The sequence below is a fragment of the Dermacentor variabilis genome, chromosome 1 (genome assembly GCF_050947875.1).
Source record: "Dermacentor variabilis isolate Ectoservices chromosome 1, ASM5094787v1, whole genome shotgun sequence".
NCBI lineage: Eukaryota > Metazoa > Arthropoda > Arachnida > Ixodida > Ixodidae > Dermacentor > Dermacentor variabilis.
The window spans coordinates 278946603-278973071 of NC_134568.1; the positions used below are offsets into that span (position 1 = coordinate 278946603).

At 43.2% G+C, this 26469-nt stretch overlaps 1 protein-coding gene across 2 annotated transcripts in view; it reads right to left on the reverse strand.

Annotated features, from left to right (window-relative positions):
• Positions 1-582: 582 nt before the first annotated feature.
• Positions 583-26469, reverse strand: part of rtet (major facilitator superfamily domain-containing protein rtet) — a 40482-nt gene continuing 14595 nt past the window's right edge. For both annotated transcript variants that reach the window (XM_075676268.1, XM_075676269.1), the window contains exons 9-12: positions 25518-25626; positions 18144-18234; positions 10477-10614; positions 583-8808 (exon numbers count right to left, since the gene is read on the reverse strand). In XM_075676268.1, coding sequence (XP_075532383.1) covers positions 8696-8808; positions 10477-10614; positions 18144-18234; positions 25518-25626 — 451 coding nt within the window. In that variant the 3' untranslated portion in view covers positions 583-8695. The remainder of the gene's footprint in view (positions 8809-10476; positions 10615-18143; positions 18235-25517; positions 25627-26469) is intronic.

Consider the following 26469-nt stretch of genomic DNA (forward strand, 5'->3'; position numbering starts at 1 on the left):
TAAAGGAACAAGAAAAATTACAGGGAAATCCTTACATATATGTGCAATCCCTTCAGAAGCACGCACATCAAACACTGCATCAGTGGTCAACCATTTGTAACCAAGCAGTAACAAATGTTGCCATATGCACTTGCCATGTATACTACTGGTTACAACTAGAATTCCAGTGACAACAAGCCACATAGACGCTCCGATAAAGTCCCGATAAATGACACCAACTATGAAAGGGCATCCACCGTGAGACACGCTTGCCAGCATTTTTGTTCATCAATGTTTCGAGTTACTTTATGCATTTCCTTGAACAGGAATGTTGTGTGTTTATTTGGTCCAGTGTTTTGGGGTGTGATCACAAAGGCTGTCTTGCATATCTTTGAGAACAAATATCTGCTTGGTCTGCCACTAGGAACTTCAGTATTTGAGTCGCACTAGCTTGCATGTTATATTAACATGGCTATGTACACGATGCAATATGCAATAGGGCCTGCTCAGTTCATACAAGGAGGGTTTAAGAGGTTTTACAGTGCTCTTTGCCTAATAGAGTGGCTTTCCATGACAAAAACAAAAAACATAGAGGCACAAAAATATATATAGTTTCTTTATTGCAAGTTCATTTTTTCAGCATGTAAATACAAATTTTCTCAGAGTAGGTAACAACCACACTTGAATGCTGCATGCATGACTATGCATCACAGAGGATTCCAGTGCGAAATGCATTGCTACAAGGCCTATTTCAACACAGTATGTCTTCTTAATAAATCTCCTAATGAAACTCCTGCAGGCTGTTCACAAACACACAAACAGTCCTGTGGCGTGGTTGTATGACAAATGCAATAATGTATGAGCATGTGAAAGCACATCACAAACCACAAACTTCATGATAATTAAGGCACAGCACCATCACACATATCCATTTTGACCTGGAAGACAATCTCTACCATAAACGATGCCATGGCAGTACAGAAGGAATGATAATTATTAAGCACTCGGTCAGATCCATACATTGTATATTGTTTGGGCAACTTTTTCTTTTCTTTATAAAATATATATTTTTGTTCGTGGTGGAAAAAGGAGAGAGAGAGAGAAAAAAGAAAACTTTGGTTGCAAATTTCTTCTTGCTTCAGAGAAACAAGAGCAAAATTTTGCCAAAAGCCTAGTCAAAACATGGTGCAAGTCTAGGCCTTCAAGCTTTTGGTCACAATTCTGCATACCTGCAACCAAGCCTTATGCAAGGAAAAGCTGAGTATACAATGGGAAGGGCCTGTAAATCACAGTCTCTGCTTTCCATAGTCAGCCTCACACCAAATCACTCTCGCTGCACATGTTCAATTACACCATCCCAGCCACATGTCACAGTTTTGTCAAAAACGCAATAAAGCAGCTCACATTTCATGAATTTCCTGCTTCGAAAAAACAAAACAAAACAGTAGTATTGTATGCCTTTTAGGCAACCTAAGACAGTCAATGAATTGTGCAGTTGAAAGGGAAGAGTTGTCATCCACTGGGGAGCAGCATGAAACTAGGAACCCTGTCATGGTTAAATCTTTCTGTACATGAACGTTCCTTCAACAAGAAAATTTCCACAGAATTGATGTGGCCATAAACGGAGCTTGACAAACACCTAAGAGATAATTCCTTCAGCATTCCTGTGAATTCTTTCTCCCTTTTAATCTAGGTATGGTACAGTGTTAGTAGAGGAGGGTAGCGTGTTCAGGGAGGGCCAGTGGTTGACACTCCTCCTGTCGATGTAGCAAGATGGCACTCTTTCAGCATGGGCTGGATGGAAGCCACCTTGTCTGCCCCGACACGCTCTGCAATGACTACTTGTTGCATCGGTTGTGCTTGTGACTGTTTGCATGTTTATTAATTTTATTCAAGGTCCTCACAGGCTCCGAGGTGGAGTATTGCACAAGGGGAGTTAGGAAAGGTTAAACATAATAAACTGAGCGGAAGTGAACTCATTACATAAAATTTAGCAGTATCAAATCAAATATTTTACAATAGTTAGCGCTATAAGTCACAATTGTTGCTTATACATTGTTAGGTTGCAGAAAATTAACAACTTAGCAATTCTTATAGTTACATGACACAACAAAATTTATCAAGGAAAACCTACTCCTTCCTTTCCAGACACCACCATATCACAATACAATACAGATGTCACAATACAAAAAATTACATAGTGAGACTGCTTACTTCATGTCTAGAAGTCACAGGATCAAAAATGTATTCGATAGAAAAAATATTTCAAAAATGATTAATAACTTAATTATGCAACTCATTAGAAAAATATATATCAGCAATTCTTGTACTTAGTTAACTAATCATTAATCAGTGAATTAGCAAAACTTTCACTGCTTAATAAATATTTAGCTTGTTTAGGAATTAAGATAAATTCAATAAGTAAGTAATTCATTAGGCACAGACAGCTCTTTATATTGCAGTGACAACTGCTGTCTATAATTCAAGCTGGAAACACACGGGGAAAGCAAGCCTTTATTTTAAATGAATGCATCATTTAAACTACATAAAGAAAAAAGAAATGGACGACAAACTTTGACGCACACTGCGAGTTGTACACATGATGGTGGAGGTGTTGCTGTCGTGTGGGCTGGCATTCAAGTGCCGGACCTTTCCACGCTTACTGCCTCGTGTCAATGCGTGGCAGGCGCCGCTCCTGAACACATTAGTCTTTTCTAGTACAATGTAATTATGGCTCTAGATCCCCTTTAAGCCTTTTAACATCAATGACATACCGGTACGTTTCTGTGTCTCTGTTCTACCATATTCCTTTTACATTCCGTTTGTCAGATAGGAATGTGAGGAGAACACCAGGAGAGCATTTGCCACTACTGTTAACCAAAAATAAAATGTTCAGTTAGCTTTATGATCTCTAAGAAAAAATCTGATACTGAAAGGGTTAAGGATCACCAGCTGCACAGTCCACAGGCATTAGTTTTAAAGACAGAGTATTATAGTGCAAGCACAAGTAGTATTGTCACAGAATAACACAACATAAAACATGCTTTCACTGGTTGCCACAGTTATCATGCAAGAAAAAAATGCAGAACTGATGCTCGAAAATGCAAAAACTGGATCTTCCATTGATATAGAAACAGTGACAACAATGTCACTACACAAATAAATATCCATGCAAAATAAAGCTTTTCAAAACAAATTGTGAGCATTTAAGAAGTGTAAATTAAATCCTCCTGAAATGTTAGGCCTATTTCACATCATATTACAATAGCATGGTGCTACGACTGGTTTCATTGTACAAGATTATGCTTTTTTATCTGAATGTTTGTGATGAACACTTTGTTGGCACTTCCTGAATCAAAATGACTGACCCTAAACACCACAGAACTCATCGAAAATATCATAATGGATTTGTGTAGAAACACCTAACACCACGTAATTGACAGAAAAGTAACTGCTGGTGACCAGGAGTCAAACAGAGGTTCAATACAAAACAGACAAATGTCAGTTGAACATTAAAGCTCAAAGTGCCCTTCAAACAAGCAAGAAAATAAAAATAAAATGGAGTGGTGCTATACATTGAAACACAGTGACATACTAGTGGCAGAAAATTCACAAGACATTGACAAATTCTGGCTTGACATGAGCCAAACTGCAACAAGCATTTTCTTATTTGTCCCGAATACCCCGAGAACTTTTTTACATAGACTTCTGGCTCTTTGCACTCAAATTACATGCTAAGAACTATATACAATTTCTCATCATAAACACATGACCAAATGACCAAATTACCAATGGACTATTGCAGAGAGTGCGAGAGCAAAGGCTGTATTTGTTTAAATGTTTCTAATCTTTGCACATATACCAATTCTTCGCTAACACTTCTATCTTTACAGAGAAGAAATTACGTAAAGGAGTGGCTGAACATAAGATGGAAAGAAAGGGCAACCCTCACTTTGATGAGAATCCTGAACTTATCAAACAAATGATAAGAACACATTTAAGTATAGCGTTCATGAAGAAAAAGTATTGCGAACACCTTCAGGCCATGTAACGCATCTCCTAATTCCAAGTGTGACAATACAGAGACAACAAAATGAAATGCAAACAACGCAGCAATAACAACTTGCATGTCTTTTAGGCCCCCCCCCCCCCCACTTCTTCACTGTCAGTGCCAAAAAGTTCCAGTTGTATAATTCAAAGTTGCAAAGAGTTACAAAGGGCAACATCTAATGCCCAATTATGAAAAAGAAATGATGGTATATCCGTACTCAATTTGTGCTCTGAACAGCTGAGTCCCTCTGTAGGTTGTCTGTATTTCTTCTATTGACCCTGTATCTTCTTTCTTTAAGGTCTCTAAAGTACAGGTGTATGCAGGGCTATTAGCAAGTGCCCGTTCTCCACAGTGCACCCGTTCTTGCATACAGACAAAATGTGCACCACTAAAAAAGGCCTCACAGGAGCCATGGAAACCCTGACACTTGCTTATCACTGCCATGTGCAACTGTGCTATAATAAAAAAAAAATTACAGTGCAGCCCATGAGCAATGGACATCACTGAAAATTGGTGTCAAGCACCAACATTATGCAGTAAAATCTGGGCACCATAGGCTGACGCATCTGCCCCGAGGCCTCCCTCAACCCGACTGACAAACATAAAACACTAAGACTGGTCCGACCAATTGTTGCCCACAATCTACTTCACAAGTAAGCAACCATTTTATGAACACTTCTCAAGAATTTGTGACGAGTGACAAGAACGGTTGACTTCACCTTTGGTGGCGTTAATCAAAGGCCTACCATGACGACGAGACGATTAGGCAGCTTTCAAGTGTGGAGTTGCAAACAACTAAGCAACACCAATTATAGAAAAGGAGAAAAGTAGCACCGTGAATGATGTTTACCAGTGAGCTCAATACATTGCATTTTAGGTCCAGTCAGACGTTCTAAAAGCTTTTCAAGCTACAAATTCTGCAAATTAGAAGGGAATACAGGGCCCAGGTACAGAAAGTGACATACAGGGCAACATAACTTGCCAAATACCAGCCCGAGATCCCTTGCCAGATTTCAGGCCTCAATTAAACAAGGTTAAATACACCTGTCATTTCTTATCCGGCCCAGTGCTGGGAAACAAACACTTATTCATACAGACTGCTCTTGTGCAGGTCGAGTAGCTTATTGGCCAGTGATGACTGCAAGTTGTTAGTGGTACGAAAGCAATTTTGATAGCTTTGACCAAAAATGAGGCAGCAGCAAACATGTAAGTTATAAGCAGGCAGAAAAAAAGCAGTTCTTTTGTACTTTGGTAGACTGATACATTTCACTGGAATAGATTAAATAAGCTTTTATACCCCTCCCCAACAAAAGCTTGAAGGCAAGCTAAGATTTGAGACTGGGCTACATGAGACATCTCCTTGTATAGCTGAAACCAGCTGAATGAAGCAGGTACACGAAACTTCCTCTCGCAACTGCCACCATCCAAAAAAACTCCTGCCTCAGGTGCCTTGGAAGGTCTAAACACTGCAAGAATACTGTTCATATTTGTTTTGTATTTCCTATCGCACATCTGCTTTATTAAATGAGCTATCAAGAAATTTAGGCTATCCCCATGTGGCAGTTTGAAGTAAGCTGTCAGCTTGAATGTCAAGTACAAAAACTATTAGCATTTTTTGACTGAAACACATAATAAAACACTTCAATTAGCGCATGACGACAGGAAATGGTGTCTGAATAGAGCAGTCTAGGCTGGAATCGTAAGCAAGGTATACATGGGCAATTTTGATGTCGCACTACAACAGGGACGGAAAATATTAGCACATTTATGATGAGGTTGAGCAATAAGTATACCAACTATGGGAACGGAAACAAGCCGCCCTTATCACTTTCCTTCACAATGTCTTCTTCAAGCAGGAATTCCTAACAGTTTCAGCACAATTTGAGGAACTACTGTGCCCTTGAATGAGTCAATTGCAATTTCAGCACATGGCAATTCAACTGCAACATGAGCCCATATGAAGTGATGACTACCCATGAGTTCACTCTTAAGTCTATGAAATGCAATGGGCTGCGCTGCCTTTGTGACAAGCAGGATAAGTAGGGTAATGTTAATAGCCATAATAAAACGACTGCAGTAAACAAACTCCCCACAAATGCATTGGTGCAGTTGTGCCACGGCACAAGACATCACAATATATTCAGTTCTCGATCCCATGCTTTTCGTGGGAAAAAGAAAGGAGGAGGAGGAGGGGGGGTAATCGAGATCCAAATAAATTGGTTTTCATGTTGATTTGCTGATGCAGGCAGACATGCTGGTATTGTTTTTGGGCTGAGATAGTATTCTGAAAAAGCATTCAGTAAATACAATTACACTCTCTGTTCTTGCCTTGTCGCAAGTAAGTATGCTGACAATAATCACTTTTTTTTTTGCATTTTTCAACAAGCAGTGCCAGCTGGTGAAACTTCAACTTTTTATTTTGTTTGTTACTTTCTAGTTCAGTGACCAGTCTTCAAAAAGAAAACTCTCACCAGAAAAATTTACTTCGCAAAGCAAATAGCACCAGTTAAGTCAGTTCTGTTAAGCCATTGTTGACCACAGCTGTTCATAGCTGCAGCAAGGCTTGATCATAGCCAATACCTTAACTTTCAGCACCGACTATACATGGTTACAGAGGCTTCTCATTTTTGTGAATGCACAAGCATGTTGTTTTGGTTATTACACGGCACTGATATTGAGTACACATTTAATTTGTGTTCCCAGTGGCTCACCAATGATCCTTTGGCTCTCAACAACATATCTACAAAATATAATGAATGTGCCCAACAGTTTGGAATAAGATGAAAGATCTTACATCTACCCCAGTTTGAACACCTGTGGTGTGTCATCTAGTAAATAATGTCTTGTTTATCAGTGTGTTAACAATTCCTGTGTGAACCATCTCACACATAATATATGGAATGCACAAAGGTTTCCACGCTAGCTCAAAGTGCTTAATTAATCAACTTGCTTTTCACAATCATATAGCAAAGAAGATCTCAACTACAAAAAAAGGCTTGTGCATACATTTTGTACTTGCCATTGTTCCATGACAAGCCAGGAGAAATGCAGAACAAAAGGAACCAAAAGATGTGCTATGAAAGATTATAACAGACCACAAAACAGGTTTTCTGTGTACATACATATAGTGTTCAACATGTAAACTATGCATGCATCTCAATTTTAGAGAGAGAATGCTTTTCCATAGGTCATCTTACAGGCACCAGAACCACTAACATCAATATTCACCAAACCCATAGTAATTTTCCTTACATGATCTAATGCATAGACATTGGAACCATATGTACAGCACATATCATTAGCATACTGAAATTTTGTTTTTTGATTGCAGTGCATGGATCTCTGTAAACCCACACATAGTTCCTCTGATTTACGCCTTTTCCAGTGTTTCCTCCACATTTTACAACCAAACTGTCAAAAATGTCTTGAACCATGACCTAATTCAAGAGACAAGCTATTACATCACAATTTTACATACCACAATAGATGTTACAATTAGTACTTCTGTAAATGTTTACCTGAAACTAAAGTCTCCTATTTTCCAACCAATCAAACAGTAGACAGAATTCGTGTTAATACTGCTAAGCTCAATCTCTAATTTCAAATATAACTGCTGTAGATTAACTCATTCCACCAAACCACTAGTATAGGTGGTTGATTGAATAGCAGCACTTATTTAGCTTAGTGGCCAGAACCAACATTGTGGCTTTGCGTTGATTGGTGTTATTGTTGTTGGATGCCTGCTAACACTTTAACCAGGTTTTAAAATGAGCAGCCCTACATAGCCATCTGCTGTCAAGCAAAGTCAACTTGTGCAGAAATGTCATATGTCCCTGATGAACCACCATAAACTGATATGCTTATCTGCTATCACTTACTATGATGACCAGGCACATTTTGGTGTTTCTTGAACAATATTTCAGTGAGTTAATCTTCAATCAACTACAGAACACGTACACACATACATTCTAACACACACAAACACAAATGAAGTAATAGTACAACTGTTCAGAGCATAGTTACAGACTACAATAAGAATGTAATTTCTTTGGAAAGAATTTGCACATAATGCACAATTTTAAGAGAGACTAAAACACAAGATTTGGAAAAAGAAACGATAGAGGGATCTTTGCGTGGATTGAGCTAGGACAATAAATAATATTTTGCATTATGCTTATGTGTCGAATAAATTTCAATAACATGAACTGGTGCTGGAAAATTACAACATCGAAATATGCAAACAAACAAAAGAAAAATCAACATTTTCGTTGGTTACTAGTATAATAAATGCAAAGTGGTTAAAATAAATGCTTACACAAGGCCAACAGTTGGCATTTCGCAACACTCACACTGGTTCTAAATGTAAACAGGACCACTTATAAATTTACCAACAATATATTTATAAAAAATTAAGTTTATATGCATAGACAGCAACCCAAAACATGTGAAAACAATCTCTTCAAGGAGGAAGACTAAAAGGGAAGCTGCTATGGTGCAAAATGGCAACAAGATAATCACATGTTAAGTGGCCTTGCAGACAACTTCTTCGCACTTCATAATAATCTAAGCAAACAGCACACACGCTGCCACACTTTTGAAAGACAACTTTTCAAATGCTGCACGACCACTATAGTTGTCTCTTCAGCTACATCAGCAGAGAAAGTCTTATTTGACCATGTCGCCAACTGTTCGGTGCAAGTTCCTGAGGATGAGCAGTGGAAACACAAACAGGCAGCCACCAATGCAGTAGCAGACCACAGGACCCGCCCACCAGTAGACTGAAAGAAAGCAGAAAAATGCTTTTTTTAAAAGAGCAGCGAACACCCTGACATCCATTGTGGCAGAGACAAAACCCGGGGCAAGGGCAAGAGCACTAAGAAAACAAGGCCCAACACGCGTAAAACAGTGGCCAAACACGAGAATCTTCAGCCTGGAAGCAATGTTTTCACACAAAGACTTGTCTTCAACAGGGGCACAACTGGGAATAACTGACTCACAACAATTGGAGGAGGCAAGTCCCCTTGTCAAAACATTGGCTCCAGGCTGTGGCTTTCCTTGTTTGCTTGGCCAGTGTTGATCACTTCAAGTGTTCACCTCTCTGTGAACCCTTCATCTTGCTTAGATCAATACGAGTGGTCTCACAACTTCGTAATTATGAATCCGATATAACTAGCTCAACCGATTTAATCTTAGAAATACTTTCATGAGAGCAAACTAGACTGGTTTTATTAAAGTTACTCTTTAAAAATGTCAGGATCTTAGAGTATGCAATACACTCAAGTGATGTAGATTTGTTTTTTGCTTTAATTGCTTCTGTTATGCATATGTATTAAATAAGCACAAGTATTCTTTGTGGCATGTCTTATGCCTACAGAACACTATGTAAATGCAAGCAAGCCTTAGTTGCTTAGGAAAGAGCAACCTTTACTTGAAATGGAACGAAAAGGTCCGCAATAATGACAAGACCATTAAATATGAACAAATAAAGCTTGCAGCACCGCTACAAAAGAAAAGACAGAAAAAAGAAAGAAAAGACAAAGATTTAATCTGTAAGCTCCGAGTCATTTCCTTCACTCAACTTAACGTCCAGCAGACATTTTTGACACCTTACAATATGCATTTTGTAAGCTGGTGGCAGAATGGAACCTACTTATGACTGGCCATTTGCCACCATTTGTCTATAGGTCTCACCAAGGTGGTCCTGTAGCATAAGGTTGACCAAGCAGCAATCTCACTGTCAACACATATTGCTGCATGGTCAACCATGCCAACACAGAGGCGCTTTTGTGTCAATCATGCAAGCAGACCACCTACACCCATCGCTGTCGGCTCAGTGATGAGGAAACGCCGAGGGTACTATGAGGTCTAGCCAACTTCAATATAATGCCATAGGATATGTGCTTCAAAAACAGCTGTCGATGATCGCATAATGCGCCGTTTTGAGAATGCTTTATTTCTCATTGCATAAATTGGCACAAAAAAGAATATATGCTACTATTCGTGGCATCCATACTATGAGGTGCGTGATGCAGTTGAGCCTTCTTGCATGCAGTGCAGAAGTTCCGAGTTGACCTTGCGTCGTACTGCAGCTCTAGTTCATGCTACAGATTTGATAGTGGTCATTGCTGTCACAAAAGATAAAATTAAGACACAGGCTTATACTACTGGCCACTGTTTTGTGTGAAAAACACGCTGCAGCTGTCGTTCATCTGTAGCAGTGACGTGCTCAGGCTGGGCAGTTCACACGGCAACGCTGGCCCAACCAGCTCACTGCCTTTCTGCCAGCAGTTACTCTTGCAGAATAATCTTAGAATATTATAGTAGTATTACTTATATCTTTTACTGATGTGAGCCCAAGGGAAAACTGACCAATTTCTCCTTTGATGCTACGATAAGAATGCTTGTGTATCAGAGGCACCGTGTAGCCCCACTAACTTGTCACGCACCTGTGGCTGACAGCAATGGCCCCAAAGCACGAGCCAGAGCACCCAGAGACCGAAAGATACCCAGGATCGTTCCCTTTTGAGTCGGTGCACCATATTTGGAGACTAGCGTTGTCAGGCACGGTACTACAGTCCCTGAGGCTGCATCAACAGAGAAAACAGACAGAACATTTATTTAATGACAGACAGATAGGCCTATGTTCTATGGTGGTGAAAGGTCAAAAAGAAACTGAAATTGAAGTGAATAACAACAGTTAAAGTGAACAGATGACACGTGTACTTATGAGCCAATACGACACACCAACACCATCATGCTTCAAATACAACAGAATCTTTGCAAACAGCAATCGCTTGAACGGAATTGCCAGTTACATGGAACAGCCTCTAAATTGCTTCGTTTTCTATTTATGTAACGGAAAAAGGACTCTCATTAATTGGAACCGAAACTTTTGCAACTCTCAGTAAACAGAATTACAGAAGCAAGCTCTATAGTATTCTTTCTTAAAAAAAAAAATAATTAAACACTTCTTTTTTTTGACACCTGTCTTCTACACAGAAAGCCATCCTTAACAAACGGTGGCAAAGCCTCAAGCAAGAAAAAATTTAATAAAATATTTAATGTGTAGCCTGTACAGTCCAGGCAACTTTTGTGGCACTGCCACCCGCTCCATAGATGGCCCAAATAGGAACAGAAAAATTGGGCACCTTGCGCTATTTAACAATTTGTGCTCCATCAACACGACCTCGTACTAATTTAGCCACTGACTCTTGCAGTAAGAGCTATGTATCTGGTTTGCTAAGTTGCCGGTGCCTCCTCTAAACCAAAACTAGCAAAGCTTAGTGAATCCAGAAGCTGCCAATCACGGGAAAAACTAGCTCCTAGATGCTTCTTGATGCCTAATATTTGTAACATTGTTAAAATAGCGTATTGTACACCATGCTGTATTCCTGCAAATCTCTCTCATTTAACGGAACTTCTACTTATCGGAACATATTCATCCGGTCCCTTGAGCTTTTGTTTAACAAGTACTGTATAAATTTTGGGTCATGTAATGGGCCTAACCCTCCATCACTCACTTTTCAAATACAGTGAAACCTCGTTAAACCGCAGTTGGCCGGAGCTCGGAAAAAGTACGTACTAGATGGTAGTACTGCTTAACCGAAATAGCATGAGATCGCCCGCTTACCTGTCAAAAACGGAACTCGGAGAGAGTGCAATGAAAGGGGGAAAAAACATGCAGTATTTATTTACTTCGCACAACAAACATGTTATTTTCGTTTGATGCCGCGGCAGCCTAGCAGCGATGACAGCGGCCTCAAACTTGCTGAAGCTGTGAGCCAGCTTTTCAGCCACCCCCTCTTCTCGGCAAACACTCACACGGCAGATTCCTTGCTGGCGTTGCATATTCTTCGTGCACAGGCTGTAAGAGTTGAGGAGGACGTCGGGATGAAAAACTGGAGGTTTATTTACATTATTTACAGTGAGACGACCAAGAAATTAACAGTCATAGAGTCATTACGGGCCGGCAGCAACTCGGACGCTGCGGCTCGTGGCAAGAAGCTCGAAAGAGATGAACGAAGGAATGCTCTCTTGCTGCTCCTGGTCTGTGTCTTTTAAGCCCTTCGGTGTCTCGAAGTCACGTCACGTTCGGCCAATCGGCGAGCCCGCTCAGGTGACGCCATTTTCCGCCAATCGGCCAATGGTAAACGCCCGTGCGATTGTGTCACACCCGGCGGAGAGGGTCGCTCCTTGATCCCCAATTGTCCGAGTGCTTACTTCTCTCTGCGGTCTTGCCTTCCCGGTCTGCTGCAACTACCGTGACAAAGACAGACGGGGGGGGATTGCTGCCAGGGCTTCACGGTGCATTACACCCGTCTTGCCTCTTGGACCCACGTTACCTGGAACAGTGCCAGGCTCTCACTTCACTTTCGGGAAGAGTCAAGCAGTGAATAGCTCCAGATACGGCGTATGAGGTGGGGGCCGCCAACTTGCTTGCACGTGCTGCGCCCCGGGAATGTGGTATACGTGCTTCTGTGCTCCTTAATTAGCTGTGGCGCGATTCGATGTGGTCTGGCGAACTCGAAGGAGGCTCAGAAAAAGGTCCCGTATCTAACAGCTCGTCCTCGCCCCGGAAGTTCGGAATGGCCGGTGAAATCAATTCGCTGGCCATGAGGAACGCTGAAAGAACCTGCAGGGTACTGGTGTCGAGCCTCGTTTGACGAACTTCGGGATCCTGGGCCCTGGAGAATGTACGTCAAACAAACAAAACACAGCGCCGCACGACGTGTAAGCGCAGGCTCTCCACCCCTGACTCGCCAGGCTATTACTAAGTCAAAATGAACCCTGATGTTTTACTTCCCCAATTTTGACAAAGCAATTCCAACCACCTTTCCAAACCGCTATCCATTTCTCCCCGAATGCCGACAAGACCAGAGTGTTATTGTTGTAGCAAAACAAAGGGTCGTTGTCATTGCAAACAAATAATGAAAACAGCCGAACATAACTTAAGTGGCCTAATTTCGCGAACAGCCTGTTTCCAACCTATCGCAGTGGCATACTTATCGCACGTATTGGGGCCACTGAACAGTCTGGTCAACTCTACAAGTACATAACAAGCGCGCTAGCTTTGTGGTCCCTATTCCGAACACGTGCTTGCGTCACACGCAAACGTTTCATCACGCTTACTCACGTGTCTTTCTCTAGTCCAATCAGGACACGTAACTTAACCGAGCAACTACACTTGCGTAACTTACGCACACCGCAGAACCCTTAAAATGATGCGCCTTCTAATAACTAGTTCCATGCACGCTTATTAGAGAAGTCAGAATACGGCTGCCCTCAACACACACGAGCAACCCAGTCATAAATCTGCTTCCTTCCGTCCACACAGGACACGTGCTAATGGCCCTACGAACGCTTCTCAGTGCAAATCATGCACTCACTGAAAACCTACGCGGTTAACCTTAGAAAATAAAAAAACGCATATAAAAAAAAGAAGGTTAACTAATACACACGCACGTTACGATAGGCCTCTTACCGATAACCTTGACCTCCAGGTTACTCACGCACACACAAAAAAAGAAAGCCTATCTACTCATTAATGAACACCTCGCGAAACTACAGGTTTACTTAAAACGCGTCTTTCAACTCTCAGAGCTTCTCAAACAAAACATAAACAAAGCTCATACCTTACATATTGAAAGAAATTTTAGTCTCAAATAGCGAAAATTTTCCAATGCTCAAAAAATAAAACAAAACACATTTCACTTCTACGGAAGCTCTCTTGGCTTCTCGTTTCATATGTTTACGGCTGACTCATACTTTTGAGCCGTACTCGAGGTGGTCGCGGTTCGAAAGCTATTCTGGCTACCGAGGAACAACAAAAGGGCTGACTCACTATCAGCTCCTCCAAGACGTTACAGTCTCCTGCCAATTTGCGTCCTGGGGCCACGCTTTCATCACTAACTTGATTGCCCGCGTCGCGACTCCCTACCACCTGGTCTCGTCTTGCCCCCTTGCGCTTCTTTGTACTACACGCTGAACTTCGAAAAGAACAATGGACCGACAAGGAACATAATTTCCCCATGCCCTTTGTCCGCATCCGTGCAGAACATGCTTTTCGGTTACTTTTTGACCGGTGGCCCGAACGTGCTTGATGCGCACATGTCAACGACGATCGCACCCTTCTTTGCTTCGCACCCGTCGCCGTTTTTGGCTTCGCTACATTAGCCACCGCATTCCAATCTTTACGGCGCTTCTTTCTGCGGCGCTTTCTCTTGGGATTCCCTTTTATGCCGTCCTCTGGCGCCTCGTGCTGGCTGGTACACATCTCGTCGGCCCGGATCGGTCTCTTAGCTGCACAGTCTGAGCGACTTTCATTTAAATCTACTCTCTCTTGGCTACCTAGACTGGCAGAGAGCTGCACCGATCCCTGAACAACGCAGTTGTCTTCTCTTAAGCTACGTAGCTCGCAATCCTGAGAGCTGCCCTCAAGTGCATCGTCCAGCTGGCACTGCACTTCGGCACGCAGATCTGACTCAACAGTTATCTCGACATGGGTGCTCGCGTCTGTCGGGTCAGCGGTATTCTGTACTTCGTTAACTAACTCGTTAAAATTACCTGCAATGCACACGCGCGGTGACTGTGCCCATTCATTCACGGCTGGCCTTGCTGTCTCTACCGTACTCTGTTGGCACAGCACCTCGTCGCTCTCACTCTGGCTTTTAACGGCCTCTGCTGCCACTAAGGCACTGTTAGCAGCTAGCCTTTTCCCTTCACCTATGAATGTGCAGCCAATCTCACAGGCACTACTCTTCTCGTCGGCTTCTGGCGAAAATCCGCTAGATACTTCCTCATTCTTGTGCTCTGTATTGCCTACAGAATTTTCAGACAGCCGTTGTCTCTGTGCCTTTAACTGCTCACAATATTGTATCTCTTTTATCAATGCTGCCTTCTCTCTCTCGTACTTTTGCTCACGCTTATGTTTTCTTGATACTCACGTTCGCGTTCATTCTCACGTTCTTGACGCTCATGCTGACGTTCTTGACACTCACACCTAAGAGTAAGTTCTTGAAGCTCACGCTTCCGTTCATTCTCGCGTTCTTGACGCTTACGCTCACTCATACGTTCACGACGCTCACGCTACCGTAGTTCTTGTATCACCTCCCAAGCAAGCTCAATGCTTTCATCATCATTGCCACTATCTTGAATCGCCTTTCTGATAGCTGGCTTTTTCATCTGTTTGTCCGCCTCAACTCCCAAGTCGTCGCACACCAACAACAAGTCGAACCTCGTCAGCCTTCTAAGATCCATGGCAGCTGCCCCGACTGGTGGTTAGAACTGTTTTCCTTAATTAAGTTGTGCAAACACACAATATGTAACAAATTCCCGATTCCTAGAACTATCAAAATGAACACACAACATTTGAAGTCTGGCGAATCAAAAGAAAAAAAAAAACCACGTGCTCACTTACGTTTGCAGCACCCTGCCATCTGGTTCATTGGTCCGCTGTTCCCGGTTCCTCAGGACTCTCTGGGTTGAAGGCTCGCTCTTCTTCGCTGTTCCCAGTTTCTTAGGACCTCTTTCGACGAAGGCTCTCTCTTCTTCGCTCTTCCCGGTTCCTCGCGACTCCTTTGGACGAAGGCTTTTTTTCGCTGTTCTGGGTTCCTCAGGACTTCTCTCGACGAAGGTTCATCTCTAGCGCTGCCACCAGCTGTTGCATTTGGAGGCGATCCCACCGCTGCCACCAGTTGTAAGAGTTAGGGAGGACGTCGGGATGAAAAACTGGAGGTTTACTTACATTATTTACAGTGAGACAACCAAGAAATTAACAGTCATAGAGTCATTACGGGCCAGCAGCAACTTGGACGCTGCGGCTCGTGGCAAGAAGCTCGAAAGAGATGAATGAAGGAATGCTCTCTTGCTGCTGCCGGTCTGTGTCTTTTGAGCCCTTTGGTGTCTCGAAGTCACGTCACGTTCGGCCAATCGGCGAGCCCGCTCAGGTGACGCCATTTTCGGCCAATCGGCCAATGGTAGGCGCCCGTGCGATTGTGTCACACCCGGCGGAGAGGGTCGCTCCTTGGTCCCCAATTGTCCGAGTGCTTACTTCTTTCTGCAGTCTTGCCTTCTCGGTCTGCAACTACGCCAGGCTCTAGCTTCACTTTCGGGAAGAGTCAAGCACTGAATAGCTCCAGATGCGGTGTACGAGGTGGGGGCCGCCAAGTTGCTTGTACGTGCCGCGCCTCGGGAATGTGGTATACGTGCTTCTGCGCTCCTTAATTAGCTGCGGCGCGATTCGATGTGGTCTGGTGAACTCGAAGGGGGCTCAGGAAAAGGTCCCGTATCTAACAAGGCGTGGTAGCGTTGCAGAAGTCGCGGGGCTGACGTAACACGCAGCTTCTGGCACTGTCGGGCCTGAATCGTCCGTGCTGTCACTTTCCGTGTCGTCCTTATCACTGTCGCTAGGCGTAAAGTCGGACCTCGTAGCCGAAATCTCTTCGCGGTCTCAGTAGCGCTGCCAAGCAACTTCTTCGCATCCCAAATGCCACACACTGCAGTCAACAGTGATCCCATGTCGCGTGCCAGTGCCGACGTCATGTTCGATAGCACAAACGATGTCTAATTTTTCTTCTATGCTAAGCACCCAGCATCTTTTTTATCCAAGTTTCGGCATGACGCAAGCTCCTGCTTGTACGACGCCACAATGCTCTCTGGCACGGCGCCAAAATGATGTTGATGTTGATGTGGCTTCACACACAAACGCACAGGGCACTTGGAGGCCGTTGTGGTGATCTCTGAGGCTAGTTATTCTGACGGGCTGCCCGATGGAGACGACGCACTGCCGTATATGCGTGATGAAAAGTGAAAACGCTACGTGTTAACTGATACGTACGGAATAAGCTGGCACGGTTTATGCGGATACAAAACACATAATGTTCAATGGTCGCTGAGTCGGGGATTTGACTTTACTACTTTTAAAACGAAACTTTTAAGCGGGCACGGTTTATCGAGGTTTTACTGTATAAATTTTGGGTCACCTAGCGCTATAGCCGTGTTTCATAGTTTGCGGTGCTACGCGATTTCTGCTAGCACTGTAAACTGCAGGCAGAACAGTAGCAGTGCTGCACACATTTCAGATCCTATGTAGAATAGTGTGTGTGCAAGCACGCAGCTACATGACCCATTTAGTCTCGTAGGCTTCACAGTAATGTGGAAAAACAGAAGAATGAGACAGGCCAGGGCTGCTACATGCCAATTCTCATGCTTGAAAACATGATTTTATCACTTCCTAAACAAAAACAAGGACTCTTAGAGCACAGTCTAAAAAGCCAATTTGAACAAATTTGGTTATGAATAAGGGGAAAATCAGACATCCACCCATTCGTAGCAATTGCTACAAAGGAAACCCATACGGGTACCTCGAAAGAAAAGCCTCAATATTGAAGAAAAATTCGTCCTGGTCCGGGACTCGAACCCGGGACCACCGCCTTTTCGGGGCAGCCGCTCTACCATCTGAGCTAACCAGGCGGCTAGCAGATGGCAGGGTGAAGTCGAATCTGTCGACAACACGAAGCAAAATGCAAGAGTTTGACGTAGTAGTTTTGCGGAAGCCCTTGCGGGTTTCCGCAGAACTACTACGTCCAATTCGGTTATTAAGCACCATAAAAGAAATTACTACCAATAGGACAGTAGATCACACCACGACTGGTTTCATAAGGACAGCGCACACCACCAAGACAGTGCACACCACTACTGGTTTTGCCCGAACCCTGGTACAAGCACAAGATCTAACATCTTACACACTCCTTCCTCCTGTGTTTCTGTAGCACCACACAGGGTGCTTGCAGACCTATCTCTCCTTTACATTACGAACACTGAGCAAATATTTTTCAGACCGTTGCAAGCAAGAAAGCAGGATGTGCCCTTTTCCATGTGCTTTCACGCAGCTGCGGACTCTTGCTTACAACAGTGAGAGTGCATTATGGCCATACACAAGGAGCTTTTGTTGGAAATGCCTACACTGTTTGAAAGTACAGGGTCCCAGTTGTAATGATGTTGGCCAATAATTAAGAACAACAGCAGCAATATGAGAAGTTTTTGATGTTTTTCTTTTTTTCGTGAGTGTTCACAATTACCAACCTCATTCAAAATCAAAACTGGTTGCACTTACAGAAGGCATACAACATGAGTCCGCAGTATAAGACATATGGACTCCAGGACACACCAATGATGATGAATGATGGTATGATCATCATAATCCCCTGCAGGAAACAAAGACAATGGTGGAATTTTGACAACACTTATTTTTTCATCTATCCTTGGTTGCCATATTGCACCAAGGTGCCTGTCCTAGTCTTATACTGCGCTGTAGCTAGAAGTGATAATAGCCTCACAATATGGTATTCATGATTATTTCAGGTATAACAAGAGAACTTATGTATTCTCTTTTTCATATTACAGAGAACCTTGTTTCATTGTTTTCCTTATCCAAATTAAAATTACATCATGTAGTACACAACAAGAAAATAGTTCTTAAAAGCACTGCAGCACTGCGTAATGCAGTACATGGAGATAAATCTACATTCTAAGAGACCCCAAACTTTTTTAATGGCTGGTAGCATCACATCTAAACAAATGATTATATTGGAATGCATCATGTAACCGCGCAAACAACAAAGGACAAAGAAGGAAACACACAGGACAGGCTCGGAACTTCAACTGAGATTTACTCAGTGAAATCCCACATTTATACATGTATCACAATCACACTTGCTAATCATCAGACAACCATCACTCGACGTTGGCATGCGGGCATGAGTGGCATAAATTTGCATGTAAATATTTGAGCTCTTTATCACTCAATGACACTGAAGAGCTGCTTACGCAGCTGCCAGATTGCATTTTTATACAGTAAGCTTCATAGATTTCTCGGCTCAGTTGTGACTCAAACATCTTCAAGACTTTAGTGTCGCGGAACCCAGGCGTACAATTACGACAGTGGCGACAATGGTCAGCCAATTTGCCACCCCCCGCCAATCCTTTTACTCCTGCGCGGTGCTCCTGCAGTCTGACGTTCATTTCTTTTTTTCCTTCCCTGCACCATATTGCACATGCCCGCCAGTTTCTTGGACGCCGTGAAAACCACCGGTACTTCACATTTTTCATGGCGTCCCAGAAACTGGCGGGCATGTGCAACATGGTGCAGGGAAGGAAAAAAAGAAATGAATGTGGTATCAAGCACGTTGACAGGTTCGTCCCATGCAGAATAGAGGTATTGTACCAGATACCCCTCTCTTGTGGCAACAGCTACATAGGGCAGACGGGATGGTGTCTAAACGTCAGACTGCAGGAGCACTGTGCAGGAGTAAAAGGATTGGCGGGGGGTGGCAAATTGGCTGACCATTGTCGCCACTGTCGTAATTGTACGCCTGGGTTCCGCGACCCTAAAGTCTTGAAGATGTTTGCGTCACAACTGAGCCGAGAAATCTATGAAGCTTACTGTATAAAAATGCAATCTGGCAGCTGCGTAAGCAGCTCTTCAGTGTCACTGAGTGATAAAGAGTTCCAATATTTACATGCAAATTTATGCCACTCACGCCCGCATGCCAACGTCGAGTGATGGTTGTCTGATGATTAGCAAGTGTGATTATGATACATGTATAAATGTGGGATTTCCCGGAGTAAATCTCAGTTGAAGTTCCGCACCTGTCCTGTGTGTTTCCTTCTTTGTCCTTTGTTGTTTGCGCGGTTACATGATGCATTCCAATATCGACCACCAACTAGCTCACCTATCCCTGTTACAAATGATTATACACATCATGAAGGAATTAAAAACCAAAATGCAACGAGAAAGACTTGAAACTCTTTAGATCCCCAGAGCACTGGAGTACTGTGGATGAAACACGGGCCTAACAACACAACCTGCAGTGAGCACCACTCAAACAGAGAATAGCAGCCCATATTAAGCCCATATATGTATAAGCGCTGAAAACTTTTTTCCTTTTTCTTACTTTTTTCACACAAGTTTTAAGGGCTGTTCAAATATGCCAAAAATATATTGTGTACCTAGGTGTGTTCACGGCCGCAGGTGTCCATGAGATTCGCGAACCACGATATTAGGACCACTGAGAATTCGCACTATATATTGTGCAACCTACGACGATCAGAAAAACCTGCACAGGGCGGATAAACGAACGGATCTCTTAGGCATGTAGGGCCCTCTGGGCTGTACTTTTCTACGATAAGGTAGCCTCGCCGCCTATGGGATTGTCTGACTGAGCTATGTCAGATGCTTGGTTGCCATAGTCGGATGTTTGAATCCTTCTAATTTTTTTTTTTTTTAGTCCGATGATGGTGAGCTTGAATTTCACCTCCTCCAGTGCACTACATTTGCAGGCTTGGAGTGACGCCTGACACCCGCAAAAGATGCCGAGAGCGAGTGGGGCTATACTAATCCAGGTACAACCAAATTAGGAAGGCCCACTAAGCTCCAACAAAGACACTCCCTCACCAGAAAAGAAATTGGCATCCCAGGTGCAGTATTCAGCCACTCCCTCCCTCATGATTCCTACAATTAACCCATGGCCCTCAGTCCCCAGCAGCTGCGGAGCACCTGACCAAGGTGGCAGTCAGATCTGTAACGCAGCATAGGGTACTAAGAATCTCTGGGTCTGGACAGGCCGCCAATGGAAACGGACCCTTGCAACCTTTAACACCCAAACTCTATTGAGTGAGGCTAGCTTAGCAGGACTCTCTCTTGAGGAACTATTAGACATTGTTTGGGATATTATTGGCCTCAGTGAGATTAGAACTGGTGAAGCTTATACAGTGCTGACTAATGGCCATGTTCTCTGCTATAGAGGTCTCCCAGATAAGAGGCAATACGGGGTAGGGATCCTAGTCCATAAGGACACAGCGGGCAATATTGACGAATTTTACAGCATTAATGAGAGGGTTGCAGTAGTCATAATCAAGCTTAATAAGAGGTATAGGTTAACGGTAGTACAAGCCTATGCTCCAACACCCACTCACGAAGATGATGAAGTAGATCAGTTTTATGAAGATGTTGAATTAGCGATGAGAAAAGTGCAAACTCGGTATACTATAGCAATGGCCGACTGCAATGCAAAAGTGGGGGAAAGCAGGCTGGTGAACAAGCAATTGGCAACTACGGCGTCGATTCTAGGAACGCTAGAGGAGAGATGCAGGTAGAATTTACAAAAGGAATAAGCTGCGAATAATGAACACGTTTTTCGGGAAGCGTAGCAATAGAAAGTGCATCTGGAAAAGCCCTAATGTTGAAACAAGAAATGAAATTGATTTCATACCTTCTGTCAATCCCAGCATAGTGCAGGATGTAGAAGTGTTAGGTAGGTTAAAGTGCAGTGATCAGAGGTTAGTGAGGGTCAGGCTTCACCTCAATTTGAACAGAAAAAGAGTAAAATTGGTCAAGAAGAAACAGGCCAACCTAGACGCAGTAACGGTAAAAGCACACAAATTCACGCTGGTACTTGCAAACAAATATACAGCCTTAGAACAGAGAGATGAAGACGACACAGAGGCAATGAATGAAGCCGTAACTGCGCTGTGTTCAGAGGCAGCAATTGAAGTGGGAGGCAGGGCACCAAGGCAACCAGTAGGCAAGCTCTCCCAAGTAACAAAGGACCTAATAAAGAAACGACAAAGAATGAAAGTGTCCAACTCAAGCGATAAGATAGAACCTGCCGAAGTGTCAAAACTGATCAACAAGGCGAAAACAAGGGATATTCGAAATTATAACGTGAGAAAGACTGAAGAAGCCGTAAAAAATGGATGCAGCATGAAATCAGTGAGAAGGAAACTTGGCATAGGACAAACCAAGATGTATGCACTGAAAGATAAGCAGGGTAACATCATCAGCAATCTCAAAGGTATAGTAACAGCAACGGAAGAATTCTATACTGACCTGTACAGTACCCTGAGGAGTCAGAATGCCTCCATTCGAAGCAGTAATGAACAGGATACAGAAACTCCTCCTATAACTAGTAATGAGGTCAGAAGGGCCTTTCAAGACATGAAATTGGGAATAACAGCAGGAGAAGATGAAATAACAGTCGATTTAATCAAAGATGGAGGAGACATAATGCTTGGAAAACTGGAGGCTCTCTATATGAAGTGTCTATTGACTGCAAGGGTCCCAGAAAGCTGGAAGAATGCAAACATTATACTAATCCACAAAAAAGGAGACATTAAAAAATAGAAAAATTATAGGGCCATTAGCTTACTCCCAGCATTATATAACATATTTACCAAAATAATCTCCAATAGAATAAGGGCAACACTGGACTTTAGTGAACCAACGGAACAGGCTGGCTTCAGGAAGGGTTACTCTACAGTGGATCACATCTATGTCATTAATCAGGTAACCAAGAAATACGCAGAGTACAATAAGCCTCTCTATATGGCTTTCATAGATAATGAAAAGGCATTTCATTCAGTAGAGATACTGGCACTCATAGAGGCATTGCGTAATCAAGGAGCACAGACCGCCTATGTAAATATTTTGGAAAATATCTACAGGGATTCCACAGCTACCTTAATTGTCCACAATAGAAGTAGGAATATAAAGAAAGGGGTCAGACAAGGAGAGACAATCTCTCCAATGCTATTCACTGCGTGCTTGGAAGTAGTAGTCAAGCTATTAAACTGGGAAGGCTTATGAATAAAGATCGACGGCGAATATCTCGGGGAACCTTTGATTTGCAGATGACATTGTTCTGTTCAGCAGTACTGGAGACGAGTTACAACAAATGATTGAGGACCTTAACAGAGAGAGTGTAAGAGTGGGGTTGAAGATTAATATGCAGAAGATATCTAAAGATAATGATCAATAGCCGGGCAAGGGAATATGAGTTCGGGATTGCCAGTCAGCCTCTAGAGTCTGTGAAGGAGTATGTTTACCTAGGTCAATTAATCACAGCGAACCCTGATCATGAGAAGAAAATTCATAGAAGAATAAAAATGGGTTGGATCGTATATGGCAGACAGTGTCACCTTCTGACTGGAAGATTACCCTTATCATTGAAAAGGAAGGTGTACAATCAGTGCATTTTACCGGGGCTGACATGTGGGGCAGAGACTTGGAGACTGACAAAGAAGCTTGAGAACAACTTAAAGGGCCCCTCTGGCCATTTTGAGTTGACAAGCGCAGAGCATACATTGCGCGATAACGATTGTGTCTGCAAAGTATTACATCGCTATGCGTCACGAAAAGATCTGAAATTTCAAATAGAACGCCATTTTTCCTTCTCCTTGCGGCCGCCCCGCTCCAAGCCGAAGGATGACATACTCACGTCCCTGCGCCTATGTACTCGAGTTCCCAGAGTGACGTCGCTCGTGGTGACACGTGACTTCGAGAATTATTCAAGACAACATCTGTTATCTGTGCGATCTGTTGCTTGAACTGACGAATTGAAATTTAGAGAAATAATAGAACACACAAACGGAATGTCTGTATGTTTTTGTTTTACTTCGCACCGAAGCAAGAGATATGTACTTCTGCTTTGTCTGCTTGTTCCCATAGCCATGCGTTCACGTGCGCAGGTACCGAAACTATGCCCTTTTCTACCGTGTTTCAGCGCGTGATCATTCTCTGCGATCTGCTTGTTCTGCCTCGGTATTCGTGTAGCACTTTTACAGACAGACCGCCTGACCGCTAGTCACGTCTCCTTGTGCACAGCGTGCAAAATCGTGCACTGCGCGAACGAGACAACAGCTCGCGCACAATGCCGTCAGCAGAAGTGCATAGTGCTGAGAAAAAAAAAGCGAGGAGAAAAAAAATGAAGGCGGGGCCTGTGACATATGCGCCACGTGATCCTCAAGGTCTGGTATGGGAGAATGCAGAGAAGGAATTTCGCTCGCGGAGGCTAGACGGAGTGAGCGGAGATAGCGTTTTGCCTGGTAGTGGAGCCCGCCAGCTGAAATCATGGGTTCGCGGCACTAAAATATTTTTATCTCGGCTATTAATGAGCCAATTTCAAAATATTTTGTGGCAGAATGCTCCCTAGTGGACACGTAACAACTTCCAGTGTATAACCAAAATTTGCTATAGGGCCTGGTGAGGAGCCCTTTAAGGAACGCGCAAAGAGTGATGGAACGAAGAATGCTAGGCATAACGTTAAGAGACAGAAAGTTAGCGGTTTGGATCAGAGAGCACATGGGTATAGCCGATATTCTAATTGAAATTAAGAGAAAGCAATAGAGCTGGGGTGCGATCGGAGATCATTGTTCGATACGCGTTCAGTTCGGTTGCTGCAATGTCACAAAGTGGCAGTATGCAAAATTTTTGAGAAAAGGATGGAGAAAGCAGCCAATCGGCAAGCGGTGAACTCACCGGAAGTTTACTTCTCTCATTTGTTGTCTTCTTGCAGACAGTATACCACAAAACGAAATGTTTCCCATCTTCAAACGAATGAAATCTTTATCTAAAAAATATATTTTTTCTTCTCAAGTTTAAGCACGTTTTCAAATAGTAATATATGTGACTACTACAATATATAACTATTAGTTTCTCAGCGTCATCCCTAGGTGGTGTAGCGCACAGCAAGGAAAAAAAAGAAAAAAAGAAATGAAGGGAACAGCGGGGCACTTTTCAAGAGGCAACAACAACATTCTAGTGGCTCGCTGGCAACCGATGATGGGGTCGAATTCGTCGTACAACTAACGCACTATTTGTTTCGAGAAACGAAAGCGACGCCGGAATTCGCTTTCTGCCATTTATTCAAACGCTTTTCGCACCTCCACTGCCCTCGTTGCTCCTCAAGCAACGCCAATGCAACAACCAAAGTTCCCACCACAAGCTCCACTTTCTCTAATTAAACTATGGATTGGATCTGAATGTGCGATTCCATGGCCGAAGCTGCCGTTTGGATCCAATCCAATCCACCAGACGTGCCATGCGAAGCCGGTCTCATGTGTGTAGGATCGCTCCAAACTTTCAAACTCCCATCACATTCGGGGCCTAGCAGATGACGTGCTCAGTTGCAAGATAATTGACAGGAGCGTGTCGTCATCTTGACGTCCCCAAAAACGTGACCGTGCCCCGGGGCTGGCGATGTTATAGTAGGCCAATCGCACGCGCCGGTAACTGAACGAACGCGCCGAACAACGATCTCCGATCACACCCCTGGGCAGGTCATGTAATGTACAGCTTAGATAACTGCTCGACCATTAAGGTTACAGAATGGGTACCAAGAGAAGGGAAGCGCAGTCGAGGACGGCAGAAGGCTATGTGTGGCGATGAAATTAGGAAATTCGCGAGTGCTAGTTGGAATCAGTGCAGGACAGGGGTAATTGGAGATAGCAGGGAGAGGCCTTCGTCCTGCAGTAGACATAAAATGGGCTATCGATGATGATGATATAGATGACAAATGCTTTAACTAGTACTTCAATACACTGCTATAGTATTAATCCTTTGCAGCACAGTCCACCACGTTAGCTACAAAACCTAGAACACGACTGTTATTGCTAATGGGAAATGTAATAATACATAGAAATTTTAACTTACAACAAGGCACACTTTTATTTCCTTCCCTGGTGGAACTCTGTGGACGTAGCCACCTTGGATTGCAGCCATCACAAGGCCAACCACAAAGTACATCTTGCCTTGCTGCATGCTACAACAAAAAGTGGAGGGAAAGTGCTTATTATGCCATAAGGGTAAAAACAAGAAAAGCAGTTTTTTCAATCAAATCTTTGAACCACCTGAAAGCTTGTAAACAAGGTACCAAGAAAAAGGGGGGGGGGGTCATTAACATGTGCTTCTAGGCTAGGCATAAATGTGTGGAAATACTCCCATCAAATTAAACACATTTTTTTTAATGCTCAGACACATTCAAGACAAGGTAACTGACACGGAGAGGTAATGTCAACGTAAATTGTCTATCCATGAGTCACCTTTCCAAGGAGCGGGGGGGGGGGGGGGGGGGGGGGGGAGTAATTACCACACATTTATTTTAAGCTTGAAATGAGCACAGGCCATTTGAAGGGTGCACACATACTTTATTAGTGTTGGTTCTTTCAGACGCAACACCAAAGCAGCAGCAATCTTGGAATAGCAGGCACTGACAAGCAACATATAGTTTTGCAACTTTGCAGTTGCCAATTTCGCCTGCTTCAGGAACTCGTTTGCCTCAACTGCTTGAAGCAAGTACCCCTCTTTTGTTCTTTCACTATCAAGACTTCACATGGAAGGTTTGGACCGAAGTGTGAAACTTTCTCGTGAACAGAATTTATTTTTTGTTAAATTCGATGCAACATTAATAAAATTGTAAAACTGTCCCAAGTTCGTGGACTTTCCAACAAATTCAGGAGGGTTGGCAGGTATGCTGTAGAGGCACCAATACCCAGAAAGCAGGTCAGTACCAACAACTGCAGCTATGGTGGGCCACACTTTTTTGGAACAGTTGCTACCTTAATGTTTCAAGAGTCTGAAATTCATGATGGGTCTATGAAGTTCA